At 38.5% G+C, this 16,355-nt stretch overlaps 1 protein-coding gene across 3 annotated transcripts in view; it reads left to right on the top strand.

The window, feature by feature from the left end:
* The window catches only part of exoc3l4 (exocyst complex component 3-like 4), a 28,497-nt gene that overhangs the window by 9,139 nt on the left and 3,003 nt on the right, over positions 1 to 16,355 (top strand). The window contains exons 6-15 of one of the 3 annotated variants that reach the window (XR_014890077.1): positions 1,156 to 1,273; positions 3,091 to 3,216; positions 3,450 to 3,550; positions 4,607 to 4,699; positions 6,980 to 7,103; positions 9,650 to 9,772; positions 10,442 to 10,594; positions 11,186 to 11,307; positions 11,851 to 11,912; positions 12,103 to 12,208. Coding sequence is in view for 1 of the 3 variants with exons in the window: in XM_085258442.1 (XP_085114568.1) it covers positions 1,156 to 1,273; positions 3,091 to 3,216; positions 3,450 to 3,550; positions 4,607 to 4,699; positions 6,980 to 7,103; positions 9,650 to 9,772; positions 10,442 to 10,594; positions 11,186 to 11,307 (960 nt within the window). In the remaining 2 variants the exon portion in view is untranslated. Of the gene's footprint in view, positions 1 to 1,155; positions 1,274 to 3,090; positions 3,217 to 3,449; positions 3,551 to 4,606; positions 4,700 to 6,979; positions 7,104 to 9,649; positions 9,773 to 10,441; positions 10,595 to 11,185; positions 11,308 to 11,850; positions 12,209 to 16,355 lie in introns of all 3 variants that reach the window. The other 2 variants (XR_014890076.1, XM_085258442.1) reach the window with 2 other exon arrangements.

Below are 16,355 nucleotides of genomic sequence, written 5' to 3'. Positions count from 1 at the left end.
ACATGACAATTCAAAATACACAAAACACTGGGGCATCGACCCAGGACCGTGACATATCCAGTAAGTGCACAACCCATCCTACCACAAATGAAAAGAGCTTTTTTTAAAAATATGTTACATATTAAAATGCTTTTTTATTTGATGATTGCAGCCAGTTAAATAAAAATCACCAGCATTGTGTTTCCTCAGGTTTGAAACCTAGAAAACTGTGAAAAACTTGTGGTGTTGCATCTGAAAGCTGTGGGTGTTCGTTGGGCAGTGAAGGTCAGAAAAGCTCAGCTCTACAAGTCTCCATATTTCAGTAACTCTGCCTCTGCTGCTGTGATTTAGGCTATTCTTTATAGTTTTTTATGAATCTCCCATCATTACGTTAGTATGGTGAAGAGAATAAGTGAATTCAGGTGTTTTTTGGAATATACATAGAATACAGAAAATGTATTTTGTGATTTAAATTGAATTCAGATAGCCTTTGTAATGATTGCATACAGCAAACAGAGACAGATGATATGCAATAAACTCCTCAGTCGGATTCTTTGAAGGCGTGATGTGTTATGCAAACATTATAAAAGGGAAAAGTATGTCTGCATGTCCTCCTGCAGCTTTTTTATCATCTCAGATTTACAGGGGGAAGGCACCTAAAACCACATCTTCACTGTCCACATAAAAATGTGTTCACACATGGTGCAGACAGCCGTTTTAATAATACCCAACACAAAAGCAGGACTGCGAGCGTGAGTGAGGTAGGCAGTGCTGACATTATTTGTTGAATCAGGGCATGGGAAACATAAAATAAACCTGTGCTCAGAACAACATTTGGGAGACCAAAAATAAACAGCTGATCTGATAAAAAAGAAGCACAACACTCTCAAGGCCAAAATGGGAAAAATAAAATCAGGTCACGACCACATTTTTCACAGATTATGTAAAATAGGATCCTCTTCATAAAGCATATCGCACACAGACCATAATGTAACATGGTTTTCATAAAGCAAATACACTCATTCAATATTGCATTGCAGTGTGCAAAGGACTACTGAATGTATTTAATTGGATTTTTTAAACGTTTTATTTTCAACATCACAGGTAGGAAAATGTATTTTGGCCGATCTTAGTACCACAAAATGTTGTGAACTGCATCTTGTTTCACTCCAACAGTGAGAGGATCATGGGAAGTCTGTCTCTGCAGCCAGACATCCAAGATGAAAGCACTGATCTGCAGCTTGAGGAGAACTTCCTGAAACAAGTGAAAGAGAAGTACTGCAGGAGAATGCAGGTGAGGCGCTCACACTGAACTCACAACACACAGACTTTTAAATGTGTTTCTTGTTGGAATTTCATCCATAGATGAAATTTTAGTCTTTCATATTGTTATTCTTTGTGTAATTATGAGAATGAGTTGAATTAAAAGACCATTGAGATATTATGAAGCACACACTTCATTACTATATGTCTTTATTATGCCTCACTTTAAGAATAATGTCACGTTAAAAGATCTGCTAACTGGTTTTGTGACTTTCATGACCTAAACTGAGCTGACTTGACATGAATCAATTATGTATAATTGATTCATTGGTTTGTGGATTACCATTTGTGTTTGCTTTAGCTGTCTTGGCTTTTATGACCTGGGTAGAACTTCTGAAGGGTTAGGGTGGAAGTGTGGATAGATGGATGGATTGGTGGATGAATGGAAACCATGGAAAGAGAGGTTAGGCTGAAAACAAATGCTAGCTAGCTGGGTTAGCATAGTGAGCCCGTACACACAGACTCAGATACCAAATTATCAATTATGTAGATATAGATACCTAATTAGTGCTAGCATATACATTCAGCAAGATAGTACACTGAAAAAACCCCCACATAAAATCCATCACACTCACAAACCAGTGTGTGATGTCACAGGAGCTAAGTGGCCATCAAGTGGTTATTTATAGAAATGCAGTTTTTGCTAAATGGCTTGCACATGTGAAGGAACAAAAGGTGTCTGTCGCTAGGTATTTTCTGCTGTTGTTTTCTTCTAAAATTGAATAATTTGGGGGAATATGCATTAAAAGTCTAAATATTTAAAGAGAGATTGTTTTGAAGAAATGTAACAGAGTACTATCAATCTGTCTACATGCCAGATAGCCTCTCAGTAATGGTGGGATAAGTTGCAGTAAACCTCCAACATTCAATCAGATTAGAAGTTTAGTGATTAACTTGGTTACATGATGTCAGTCACTACAGGCCAGAGGTTTGTTTGGTTTTATTGCTTTAACATTCATGCCATAAAACACATTTACAGTTTGAGCACACTGATGTTGAACCAGCTACAATCTTGCCTTCAGAATAACATCAGGTCAGGTGACTTTTTAATGTGACAGAGGTCACTAACACTCATGGTAACAACCTCCCAGAGAATAAAGACCTCAGTCTGCAGCTCTGTTTCAGGAGTATTGGAGAAAGCATATCCTCTGATAATTAACCCATCTACACAGTGAAGATGTCAATCATCTGTGATGTAGTTGCAAGTTTTCAGTTCACAGTCTGATGCACAGTACTGTTAAACTTCCAGTTAAAGACACATAAAACAATAAAACCTTGGTAGGAATCAGGCAGTTTCTTCAACAGATTGTTTAAAATCATTAACCAAGTTGCCTCGATCACAACTTAGTCACATAACCAAAACATGAGTATACAAAATAGTACAACGAAAGCCTTTGATTTATTTTCTCAAAGTGCGTCAAACCCATTGACATGGTAATAAAACAAGATCACAGATAACTGAGCACATTATCAGTGTACGGTTTTTTACCAGTGCTTGTTATTTTCTTGATTGATTTTTATGTTACTGAAAAAACATATTCCTTGCTTATTGTATTTAACAGTTGTTGTTTTTTTACTAGTGAAAAACACAAAGATATTCACTGTACTTGCATAGAAGAAAAGAAAATACTCAAAGCATCAGTTTTGAGTGGTTACACCCAGCAAATGTTTGACTAATGGTTTCATTTCTGATATAGTTCTCAGAAGAGATGTTGCCACGAGTTGCTGAAACAGCTGTTTTGCTTGCACTTTAATGCTGACTTCCACTCTGCTTGGCTCTTCCTGCAGGAGGAACTGAGAATGATACAGGGCAGAGTCATTGAACTTGAAAATGAAGAGGTGTGGAAGGATGGCAAAGCTCCTAAAAAGGAGGACAACTTCCCCATTTCTTCATTTCCCATTGACATCCTAACGGTACTTATTGAAATATCACATAATGCACATAATGGGTACATGCTAAACACATCAAACCCATCAGATACAGATAAAATCTCACATTTATTTATTTAAATTAGTGAAGATTTCTCTGCCAACAGATCTTCTTTTTTAATCCTCCAAGTTGCAATGTAGTGTTTTCACCATAGGGTGGCAGCACATAACTTCTGTTTCCTTACACTGTGTACCAGCTCTGTTTTTTTCCTCAACAGAGCGTGAAATCATTTGTTTTAAACTCCATCAAACTTGATGCTCAGCTGGAAAAGAAAGTGGTTTCTTCCTGCCTCAAGGAGTTGAAACAGTTCCCAAATGGGTATGGCAACACAGAGACAGCACATCTATCTATCCATCTTCTGTCTGATTACCATGACATGTAGTGCAGATGTTGTTTAAATCCATGTCTTTGATCAGTGGTGGCATTTTCAATCACTTTGGTCGCTTTTCTGACTCTTCTCATTAAAATGAAAAGTACCATGAAAATTCAAAACTCTTCCTTTCTTTGGAAGTGAACAAAGTTCCAAATTCAGCGAGGGATCAACCATTTATTTCCCCCACTGTACACATGGCGAGGGTGGGATCAAAGGTATTATGGCCACAACAAGAGAACAGCAAAAACAACTGGATTAAAATAACTTGTGATAAAGAACTGAGATGAGGAAGAGGAAAGCATCCACCTAAAAAAGCAAACAAATGAAAAATCAGGACGCTGACCTTTTTGCAGTGATCAGACAGTAATGTTATGTTATGTTATGTTATGTTATGTTAAGCAATACAAGAATATTCCCCTCGATTGGTCAGACAATCCTCTGAGGATCATGTGTTTGTCCCCATCCCACACAGTGTGTATAAGCAATCTCCCTCCTCCATCTTCCCCTGCAGACATTCTACCCAAAATATAACAGAAAAGAAACAAAACATAATCAAAATAAAGGATTATACACCAGAATTAATCAGTGAAAAGGAAATAACAAGACTCCCACACAAAACACAAGCGCTGTCATGCTGAAACAGAAAAGACCTTTTATTTACTTGGAGCTGCGAAGCTGATGGAAAACTTTCTGCATCGTGCAGCTATGACTTTTCAGCCTTTCTGCAAATCCCCCTAGTGTATTTATGATTAATAAATAACCTTTCTTTGCACTTTTGCACATTTTAACAACACTTCTTATGCATTCATTATTTTAAACATCACTTTTTCCTGTTATCTTTCCATCCCCCTTGGAGGGTTTCTGTTTCCTATAAAGTCTGTAACTTTGCTTTACAACAAAATGTCACAAAATGTTATTATTTTTAAACCCCTGTTATTTATCTGGCTTGTTTAACTCTGTCCGCCTCATCTTTTGACTGAAGCTTCTTCTTTCCTCTGCAGGTTTGAAAAAGCGTTCAGCCAGCATTGCACCTCTCACCAGCCTTTGTGGACAGAGTATCGCATTACATACATTAACAGCTTTACTTCTTTAAAGTAAGTCACGTGACTTCCTGAAAACATCCACGAATGCCCTGCCAGATTTAGCATGTCGTGACACGGTTATCTAGAGGGTTCACGCCACATTTTTCCCCCCAATAAATCTGTCAGCTCATTCATCTCGTGTGGATTTAGAGACAGGATGGATTTATGAGCAATTTTAATTTAAAAAAAAGGCACCAGGGTGCTATTTAGTCCCGATTTTTTGATTAAAAAAAAAAGCATGCAAAATCAAAGAGAATGAAAGGTATATTACCTAAAGTCAGAAAAAGCATTACAATTTATCTCAAGAAAACCAAAAGTGTGACGAACATGACTGCCAGTAGGTTCTGAATATGTATTACCCATCCTCTGAAAACAATATGTGTATTGTTCATTGTAACAAAGCAGTTTAATGTTTATAACAGAGAATCTATTCTGTCTTTCTCTTTATTCAAGTTTTTTGAAATGAATCAAAAAAATCGAATGTGCAGACTTGAGCAGAAGTTCATGGTTGTCTTTTGCTTGGATGAGTCATCTCGCAGATATTCAGCTCTGACATATATCTGCCGGGACAGTAATTCTGTTGTGTGCCACGACTGCTGAGTCTCACAAGTGTGGGAGTTCTTTGGATGGGACAGCAGAGGCTTTTATATGCCAGAGCAAAAAGAGATCCACGTGATTTCAGAGAAGCAGGGCTCTGAATGTGAAACGCTGCTGTGGTATAATCGGGAGAAAGAGAAAGTACTGCGGGCACACCAGCTACTTCTGTCACTCGCTGTGCTGGTTAGCTCAGTTTCTGCAGGGATATTTAATCAAGGTTCTAACACTTTATATTTATAGCTGCAGGCGTAGCTGCAGGTTAAACCTAGAGCCTATCCTAGCTTCCATAGGGCACGATGTGGGGTATACCCTGGACAGATTGGCTATCTGTTCAGGTCGTATTTTCATGCTTAGTTTAGTTTTTGCTATCATTTTGGTTAGCTGGGCTTTGCTTGATTTAATTACTGCTATCTCTTTTGTTACTGATCCTGCTGTGTTCATGTTTCTCCTGTCACCGCCTGTTTCTTTCCATATATGTACATGGAAGGACTGGGAAGAGAAATAGATGTAGTGCTAAAGTCTGTCTGGGAAATCTCATCAGACCTTTTGTTATGTTTAAACTAGGAAAGCCCTTCAGTATTCCTGTTTGAAGGCTTGATTCAGTACACACACTTTTCCTGCCTGTAGTGCCAGGGAAAACACAAGGAAGTCTAGAAATATGCAGGGAACTGGAGACACATTAAGGGAAAAGACACACCGTGTCTGCCTTTGATAAAGTTAATTAAAAAAAAATAATAATAATAATTCAGCTCCACTGTATTGAGTTTTCTGCAGGAAGTTTAGGAGATGGCTTAATCAAAATGCCTAAACAGGCTAAAACAACAGTGAATAGCAGTGATAAAAAGACCTGATAGGACCACATTCAACATGTTACTGAAATAAAAGCAAACGTCATATTGGCAGAGGTGTCCTCATTCTGCAGAGAATTCAGTCTGAGAATTCAGATCCTGGTGATATATAGAGTCTGTAAAAAGAGGAGGTTAGGATGAATGGCAAAAACCGCCCCAAAAAAACACAGACGGTAGAACCAAAGCCTGATCACACAATGGCTCCCTGGGCTTTCACATCATTATCATCATTGTAACCATGATTGTCGTCACCGTGCTGATGCCTTAGATCCATCAGATGAGTTTAAATCTCACTGAGGTCGAAATCGAGGTCATAGTTTTCTGGAAATCTTGTAAATCCAAAGAATGACGTCACCTGGGATGTTCACACTTACAGGTACATCTGTTAGGAAGCTGAGGGGGTAGCAACTCTGTAGATAACCCTCTCAGGACACACCAACTCTTGCAGAGTATTAAACAGGGAATGGGAAAAATAAAAAACAAAATATAAATAAAATTACACCAACCCTACCCTGTAAAAACATGCGAGTTATTTAAATGAATTGAGATGTGAAGTGTGAAGAGAAATATATCTCACGGTTTGCCCCAAAGTGCTTCATTAAAAAACAAAAAGTCTGGAAAAATTGATTAAAAAACTGTAATTTTGAAAACACGTGTAACTTGTAGGTAGTATAAGACAGAAATAAACATGCAACATACTCAAGTAATTACTTAAAATTAATGTAAGTAAATGAGATGTGCTTCACCAGACTCACCAGTGCAGTTCTGATTGAAAATGTGGCAATATTATCACCATGCAACCTCATGATGATCAAGTTTTTTTATTTGTTGTTGTTTTCTCCTGCAGGAAACACATGGAGGAGTACAAAGAAACCTGTAAAGATGGGGTGAACGGCTTTCAAAAAGCGGTAGATAGTTTGATTGACAAGCTTATGCGAGACCTGGAGGATCAGTTTAAAGAAGATGTCAAGGTACGGCAATCTAGTGAATCATATGTTGTACAGGATATAAAACTGAGGAAAAGGGAATCTTCCCATTTAACTTTTTTTGTTATTTCCTTCCTCTTTGGAGCTACAGTAAAACAGGCCACCCAAACACATGAGATATCAACAAAAAGCCCAGAATCTCCTCTATTAAGTACATCAGGACTTAGTAGAATAGCTCACAAAAAGGGGATTCCTCCTTTCTTGCAGTAATAGCCAAGAGCACTTAGGGAAAATTCACAGAAGAAGAAAAAAAAAAGGGCCAAACAGAGCAGCAGACAACACGCCAAGTTGCACCAATATTTGGACAAAAGGATGAAGATGGTAACTTATCAGCTAGTTCACACTTTGCTAAATGCTAGTTATTTAGCAAAGTGTATCTGTGGCTGCAAGAAGGAGGAAAACCGGTAACTAAATGGTGCAGACAGCACCACCTGGGGAGGGAGTTACACCCCAGGAGAGATTACAGTAACCAGTGCAAACGTTGTGGGCACACAGGCTCATTACTAACGAGCAGAGGCGTGGCAAATCAATTTCATAGAACAAAGTTTAGACAAAACTACAAATATACACCTGCAGAAAAGAAAACAGCAACTTAAGCAGCAGGGCTGGCAATGCCGAACCATTAATTAAGACACTTTATTAACAAACATTAGTTAAAAGAACAAGGTTCAATACCAGCCAACACGACAGCAACAAAGCAACAACAAGGCTAAAGGAAGACAGCAGCAGTGTGTAGTCCTGGAACAACAGAAAGAACCACCCTTTAACAGTCACACAGCTTAAACAATTGCCAGGGGAAATGAATCCAATCTATAATACTTAAAGACAGCCTGTGAATAACAGGAATGAGTGCACATTGCCAGGGACCAGGAGGAGGCCACAGCTGCTTCTTATAACCGGCCTCTGACTAACCCCTAAGAAAGGGGTGAATGTTCATGCTGCGTTTGCTGACACCATGCATGAATCAAACATCTCCTACCAAATCTAACCAACTGCATACTTATTATTCACAACTATACTAGATGCTATGAGTGTTTAGACCAAAAACGTTTGGTATTGTGGAAAGTTTTAGTATATTCAAAGACACAAACTCATGCAGAATGACCCCCTAAGTAAGCGTAAGAGTACTTTCCTAAAATCTTTCTCCAGATGTTATGTCTTTAAAGTGAGAAGTAACTTTCTTGAAACATTCAAAGATACAAGGAAGTATGATATAAGCTAAATCCAGATGTTTGGCTTACATGCTGTTCAGTTCTACAGTTGTACCATTCTAATCAGCTTGGAAGTCAATATCTGGTATGATTGCTGTTATTTTCAACACAGCCTGAACTCTCACTCTCACTGTTAGCCTTTAAAAAGTCTTCAGGAATAGTTTTACAGACTTCTTGAACAATACGTGAATGCTCTTTAAGATGTTGACTTATCTTTGGTATTTTTTAACTAAAACTAAAGTGCAGACAGTTGCCTTTTTGTGTTCATTTCTAAGTTGTTTGTTACGTGTAGCCACAACTATGGTTCATTCCTTGAGTTAGGTTTCTTTTTCATGCTTGAATGATTCATAGGTCAGTGTTAAGAGGCTCGAGGACTGGACTGAAAATGAGGGAAAACACAGATAATGGCCAAAGAAAAAGACTTTCTGAAAGCGTGGAGAAATAATACTTAATACTAGTCTGGCTCCTTCAAAACAAAATTTTGGACTTTTGCACATTACTTTGTCTGTGAAGGTTCTCAGTCATCCAGGTCATCGTAGTCTAAGGAGCTTGGAAAGAAAAGCATCTGGACTCGTTTAAGTTGCTTGAAGACGTTTCACCTCTCGTCCGAGAAGCTTCTTCAGTTCTAGGGTCAAATGGTGGAGAGTCCCAGATGGTCGCTCACAGTGGACATAAATGGCCTCTTTTACTCGTCTTTCAAACCATCTGTCCTCTTTTTCCAAAATATGAGCATTGGCATCCTTGAAAGAGTGGCCGTTGTCCTTTGAGGATTCCATCTGCCCTCAGAAAATCACATGGTATGCTGGGGTTAGGTTTCACAATGAGCTCACCCGAAACCTTGGCTGATTGTGACCTACACATGAGCCACACCTTGGCTCGTGTTATTAGTTAGTGGATCATTACGGGGTCCATCATCCTCTTGGGGGGACACTCCCACAGGGCTTAAATCTGGGACTCTCCACCATTTGACCCTAGAACAGAAGAAGCTTCTCGGATGAGAGGTGAAACATCTTCAAGCAACTTAAAGAAGTCCAGACGCTTTTCTTTCCAAGCTCCTTAGATTGCACATTACTTTAGATTTTGTGATGAAGATAAATACGCATATAAGTAGGCTTTGAGAGGAGGTAGTTCCATTAACTGCTTCTCATTCAATATATTCCTTTTAATATGAGGTTTGAGGTTTGTTTGTTTTTTTACTTTTAGCCTATTTAGTAGAATAATCAGGTGTTAACTTGAAATGTGACTTTTTATAATCTGTCGTGAGTAAACCCTCAAAGGCATTGTGTGTTTTAATGGCTGTGTTATTTGTTGTTTTTCCAGTCTTACTTAAGGAGAATGATGACAAGGAAATGGCTCACCAACGATGAAGACTTTGATCAACTCTACAGCCGGACAAAGCTGCTTTCCCAGCACTGCAGTCTCATGATGCCACCACAAGCCAAGGTGAGAAGGAGGAGATGGCCTGGAAAAAAGTCAACAGGGGCAGTCCAGAGTTGACCAACTACTTTATAAAACTTAACAGCCAAATGTTTTTACTTACAGTACAGGAAAGGCCGCCGCTTGGAATAAAGACAGGTTGCCTGCCAAAGTCAAGTCCCTTGCTAAGGCTAAGGATTTTCTGGCATTTGTCCCAGTCTGATTAGACAGTTACCATGAAGGGAATTACCTTCAACAGAAGTTTTTATGGTAATTATGGTTTTATTTGTAGGGTGTTAAGTGATTTAAATAGGAACAAAAGATGCAGAATATCATCTAATATCTATTGTACTTAGACGTTTTTTTAATGCTTACTATGAAATCGGGAAGTCCTGTTTATTTTAGATCGATTGTCTCGGAAGTTCCAGTTAATACATTTTGCTGTCCCATTGTTTTTCTCCGGATGCTGCAAGAGCAGAAAAAAAAACTGTGAGTGTCATGAATCCTAACAGGAAAGAATGAATAGGTAGATTAAAAGGTGTCAGTTCAGATGAATTGAACCCTGGTGGTCACGATGCATTATCACCTCCAAACTAACATTTCCCGTTTTTTGCGTCCATCCTGTTATGCCGCCACCTAACTCCCTCTTTCTGTGTGTGTGTATGTGTGTTTGTGACTCTGTTACCCTGGAGACAGGCGTTTGCAAGCAAACTGCACTACCATGTGGTGATAGAATACATCGGTCAGCTGATGAAGAGTAACTACTCGTGCAAAAATCGGAAACACGAGAAGGCCGCGACCAAGATCCGTCATCAGTGGAATAAACTCAGTGATCTATTTGAGGACATGGTAATTAAGTCATCACTTCCCTATCAACACTAAAAGCAAATAAAAAGTAAAATACAAATTAATTGCTGTAGGTATTTTTAAGTACATGTCATGATTCAGTAAACCTTCAAACTACTTTGAATTTTAAACAGGTTTAATGAACAGGTGGAACGTTTCTAATTATTTTTAGCCAAGTAATCTAAACACTTTTAACCTCCTAAGACCTGAACTCTTTCATGGCATGCATTTGTAATTTCTCTTTGCTATTTGGGACCTGATGAATGTAAAAACAAAGAATGATGTCTAAATGGTCCTTTATTTTCATTTCACATAATATGCATCCTCTTTTGCTTCAAAATACAAAATACTGACCTGATCTTTGGTCCACAGATCCTTCGTTCATGTTAAAAGCAGTATAAGTGTATGTTTAAGTGGCGTATTTGCCTTTGATGGCTGGTCACATTCCTCTCAATGAGCAGCATAACAGGAAATCCTCTGCTGTGCAGCCCCTTTATTTGTGTAGTCATGTGTTTTATTCAAAATTCAAAGGATGTTCAAGGTCAGCAGCAACTCCATCAGTTTTAATGTTTTGATATTTTTTGTCTTTTACAGAAGTCGAATAATGAGTGGCTCTACCATGTAGGAGACGACTTGAGCAACATCATTGGACAGAAAAACACATCAGACATCAAGAACCATCTGCAGCCTGTAATAGAGAATTACCCAGACTTCAGGTAAGCACTTCTGCCAAATGCAACATGACGATTCACTAAAAATAAACCAGGAAAAATCCCGTTCTACCCTCTCTTAGTCTTTAGGATGCAGGCAGATTAGGGTTTTCCCATAATCCACTAGGTGACAGATAAGGAACGCTTAGGCTGGACTGGTTTCTAGCCTTATACAGATTTGGTGTGTACAATTTAGGCCAGGTTTCTACAAAATAACCCTGTTTTATGCCAATAGTTATATCTGAATATAGAGAGCAGTGTTTTCTGCTCTGACATTTACCAAAATTTGGCTCCAGTGCTTCTTGCAGTTGAGCGTTATTAAAATTTTCCTTTACTGAGCTTTGTTAATATTGTACAAATCAACAGAAACAAAAGGACATCGCTGTTTGTCTTGGATTAATATTTAGCTGTTAGAGAGGCGTTAAAGTAGGATTTGGTGGAAGAGGAAATCCTAAAATTGAGTGCTTTGCAAGGGCAAAAGAATTGCTCAGTAATAAGTTACATAATAGCTTATTTTGTGAGTGCCGGTACATTTTTCTTTGTGTACAGGCTGTGATCAGCTGACCTGTGCTGCTTCTTTGATGGTGGTGGCAACCCCCAATCCTACTCAAGTAAATAAAAGTGAAGTAAAGTGTTTGGAAAAATGTACTTCTAAAAGTACTTTTTGTTGCACCATGTTCATTCATTCATGAGCTGCTGTAGCATGAGTCAAATGGATAAACTGCACGTCAGCACCTCAGCATGCAGTCGAGTTCTATAGTCTTACTAATGACCTACTAATTTCATTCACATGTGTTGCAGCAGGGACACATAGAAACGTTTCAGGACACTGGCCCTCGAAGACACCTGGGATGTAACCTAACATTGACCATGAACACCACAGAGCCTGTTTAGCCTTCACTAAACTGTATAAAACTCCTTAGAGCTAGCTAGATGTTAGCTGCACTACAACTTTATTTACATCTGTCCATGAACACATCACAGGACAAAGTGTAAGCCACTCTGGGATGTCATATTTATTTATGTATTTATTTATTTTTGGTAAAAAAAATAATAAAAATTTTGCACTGTAGTTCAGGACAAGCTAAGATCACGCAGTATGTAGGCTTTAGGGGTTTCCCATCTACCAGGTTTCTATTGAAATTGTTTTATAAAAGTGAAACATGTATGGAGTAAACTATAAAACAACAGCATGTCTGCATCAGAAATTTGTGGTTGTGACATGCGAAGAAAAGCAGAAAGAAAAAAAAATCCAAAATGAAGACACAACAAAAGTGTCAGACCTTCCCCTTTGTGGTTGTTGAAGCACATAAAGGAATTCTTTATTTTATATTGGTGTAAAACAGAAGTGGGCAGATTGTAGCTGAATAGGAATCCCCCATTATCAGCTGTCAAGTAAACCTAAGTGGACTTTGACTATCATCAGGAGAATGAGGAAGTGAAGCGAATTTCAATGACTGACCCAAAGCAGAAGAGCAATGTTTAATTAGCTGTCTGTGAGATTCATATAAACCCCTCTGACATTTAGCATCAGGGATATATCTCGTCCAAGCACGACATCTGAGATGTGATTTTCTTGAAAGGAAGCCGATAAAACGGTGAATGGTATTTTTAACAGCCATCACATGATAATGACCTTTGCTCTCACTTTATGAGTTATGAACATGAGTGGGACAAACTGCAGACATGTGAGGTGATCAAAATAAAGAAAAGGACATGTTGGTAACAAAGATGAAATCCACAAGTCGTGGTGATTACTCAGTTTCTTTTTCTTTGCAGAAATTTGGATATTGTTTGCACTAAATTTAGATCTGACAGCTTTTTTATGATGAGACAACACACTCCACTCAGCAAACATGAACGGTAGAAAAGACAGTAGTTGTTCCAGTCTTTTGACAGATATCAGCAAGTGATGAAATGATGCCTGAAAGTGTGTTCCTGAATCAGTGTTATACACGTGAAAACAAATGCATGAGCTCATTGGGGACAGAAAAACAGATTAGCTCATCTTACTGCTGTCCAGTGGATGGGGGATAAGTCCAGTGGACATTTCAGTGAACAGTTCCTGAATGACATTCAAAGCTCTTCTTTGGATGTTGCAAAACAGGCAGACTGGTCATGGTTTGTTGTAACAAAGTGCCTGAACATTATATTTAAAATAGGTTCTTTGCGAAGTTATGTGTTATGTGTAGACACAATGCACCTCCATTCCTTGAGTAAGGAGCATTTTTTATAGTCAGCTGATGCATAGGTCAGTGAAAGCAGCAAAACAAATAAAATGGTTTTTCAGAAAATGGTCATGAACTCGACTGAAAACAAGTGGAAAAAACCCCGAAGAAAGAAAGAAACACCCTGGAGGACTTTTGCTCAAGACACTTTTAAAAAGTTACAAGAAAGTCTAGCTCTGTTGAAGCGATATATAAAGAGATTAAGGGTGGCTAAATAGTGTTGTACATTATATAAATGTCCAAAATTAATTATGATCTTGTTCAGCTAGAGATATGCTCTTGGAGATTATCTCAGATTTTCTCCACCTGTGAGAAAACATGATCTGAGAGGACTTTAAAAAGGACATTTTGAGATGCTGTGAAAGTTTTACTTTGGTGTATTTTGGCCATGGCCACAAAACTCAGCTTTTACCTTTCAGGGTTCTAGGAAATGGTTTTATCCTTCACAGTGAAAGCTTAAAATGTTTGGTGACTAATGAGAAGAGCCTGTGGAGTTTTTTTGTTCTACTGCCCAGCTGTCAACTGTTCAGGAATCATAATCTGAGTTACCCATTTGTGGATGCCTGTGGTGATAATACCCCTGAAGTTGAGTCTTCTGGAATGCACAAGGAGTTACGGTCATTCACGATTAAAAATGCTCTGCTGTAAATGATCTGATGGTTCTTAGGTCTGCTTCACTCTCTGTTTAAAGGCATTTTAGAGTTTTGTTTCCTCAGTTCCCACCAGATTGCTGCTGTAAATAAACCTCTTAACTGCTCACTGCAGGCAAAATCCAGATGTTCCAGCATTCCTATCATTTGATGCCTGTGCCCTGTTATTGTGCAATACACAGCTTATCTTAGGTAAAACTTCACAAAACATGGCAAGAAGAACTATCTAACAAGATAGATCAACATCTGTCTGTCTGCCTCTCACACAGGCTGCAAACTGCAACCGTTTTAGTTTCTAAAAGAAAATTGCGTATTCCTCTCACAACATAACAGAAAGCTGAAAACCACATAAACTTGTGCTCAGGAGACGGATGTTTTTGTTAATGAGAGCTAATTGCAGCCTCTGTAACAAAAAAGCAAGCTGGAAGCACAGAGTGCAGCCTGTTGACCCTGTATAGCTGAGGCACGCTGAGTTGGGATTTACGTAATATCTCACAAAGTTTCCCCCAGCAGTAGAAATGTGAGAGGAGGGCCTTAAATGATCCTGCAATGCTGTGGTTAACTTTAGACTTCATGCAATATGTGCATGGGGCATTTCCACATTCTTTCCCCTTTTTCTCTTTCTTTCGGTTCTGCTAAATGAAAACATGTGCAAAAAAAAGGTCGAAACTTAAAGAGATGATCCCTGAAACTAGAATGTTGGTTTGTGCTGTGAAGTTTGTAAGTCATAGGACCACAGCAGATACGGTTTGAGTAAGTACAGGAATTTAAACTGTATGTTCAAAAACTGTACGTGAGTGAAGAGATCATTATAACAGGTTTAACTGTACTACCAAAAAATCTAGTTGTAAAGATACCGTGGTTATTTTTCCATTAATATCCATATTGGAGTGCCTTTTTTGCTATGACATGCAGTATGATTTTATTTTATTTTTGCCCCTTTTTTGTCAGAACCTCACTGTTACAGCGCAAAGGTCTACGTGATGTGATCCTGAAAATATCCAATAAAAATAACAAACTATTGCACAATTATAAACAACTCATACATCTGCAGTTTGGAAAGGACAACACTGTTGAAGTGATTATTCCCAAGTTTAAATATTTTTTGATGGATTTATGTATCATATGGTGTTGGCATCTGTGGATTGGCAAGGCTTTACTTCTACCCCGAAAAGGGAGGGAGTGTGTAGCTATGGACAGTTTGACTCTCTGTTGGTTTGCAGTCTAGGGTCCACATTTTTCAAGATATCTGTGTGATGTGTGAATTCTGTGTGAATTCTGTGTGATGATAGATACCAATGGCAGCTCGAGCTGATTAAATTTTTGTTAAAATTGGGTCAAGGGTACAACAAAAGTTAAAAATCAGTAAAAAACTTTGCATTACCCAGAACTTCACAACAGTAAACTAGACCTTGGGAGGTTTGCTAAGCAAGTAGCTATCTTCGTAAAATCCTGGAAACTATTCTCACATTGTTAGTGACATACAGAACAGAACTAGGGGTGGCTGTGGCTCAGGCGGTAGAGCAGATCAGCTACTGATCGGAAGGTCGGTGGTTTGATCCTTGGCTTCCCCAGTCTGCATGTCAAGTATCCTTGGGCAAGATACTAACCCCAAATTGACCTCCGATGAGTTCATGTGTGAATGCAGGTTAGTTTGCACTTGTGTATAGAAGTGCTTGTACGAGTGGGTGTGAATGATGTTGTATAGAGCGCTTTGAGTACTCCGGGAGAGTAGAAAAGCGCTATATAAGATTCATACCATGTACCGGAACTTGTTGTTAATAGTATGAGGGAGGTTGTCTGATGTCATCTTTATGGGGGAAGAAGTTAAGACTCTCACTGCAGTATTAGCCAGATAGTTTTAAAGCATGTAGAAAAAGCAAAAGCCAGCGCTGTTGGAGCTTTGAATTCTTCAAATTCTAAAGAATTTAATAAATGTGTTATATTTTCCAGAGTCAAAAAGTTACATTGTTTCTCATGGACTTAAGTATTTAGATGACCCCCGTGTCTCAGAAAGTCACAGTTAATACACTCAACTACTCAACAGCCTACAAAAAATACTTGGTGTTTGTATTTGGTGGGGGGGGGGTTCAGGTAAACTGGACTTTCAATGGAATTAATATAAATTGGTTAACTAATGAATTAAAATAAATATAAATAGTATTAATAAATATGG

This window comes from Mchenga conophoros, linkage group LG19, assembly GCF_057382185.1.
Source record: "Mchenga conophoros isolate Kocher_MC1m ecotype Shallow Benthic linkage group LG19, M_conophoros_male_GT1.1, whole genome shotgun sequence".
Lineage (NCBI taxonomy): Eukaryota > Metazoa > Chordata > Actinopteri > Cichliformes > Cichlidae > Mchenga > Mchenga conophoros.
Note: the sequence above shows the minus strand (reverse complement) of the source record. Positions and strands in the feature narration are given on the sequence as shown.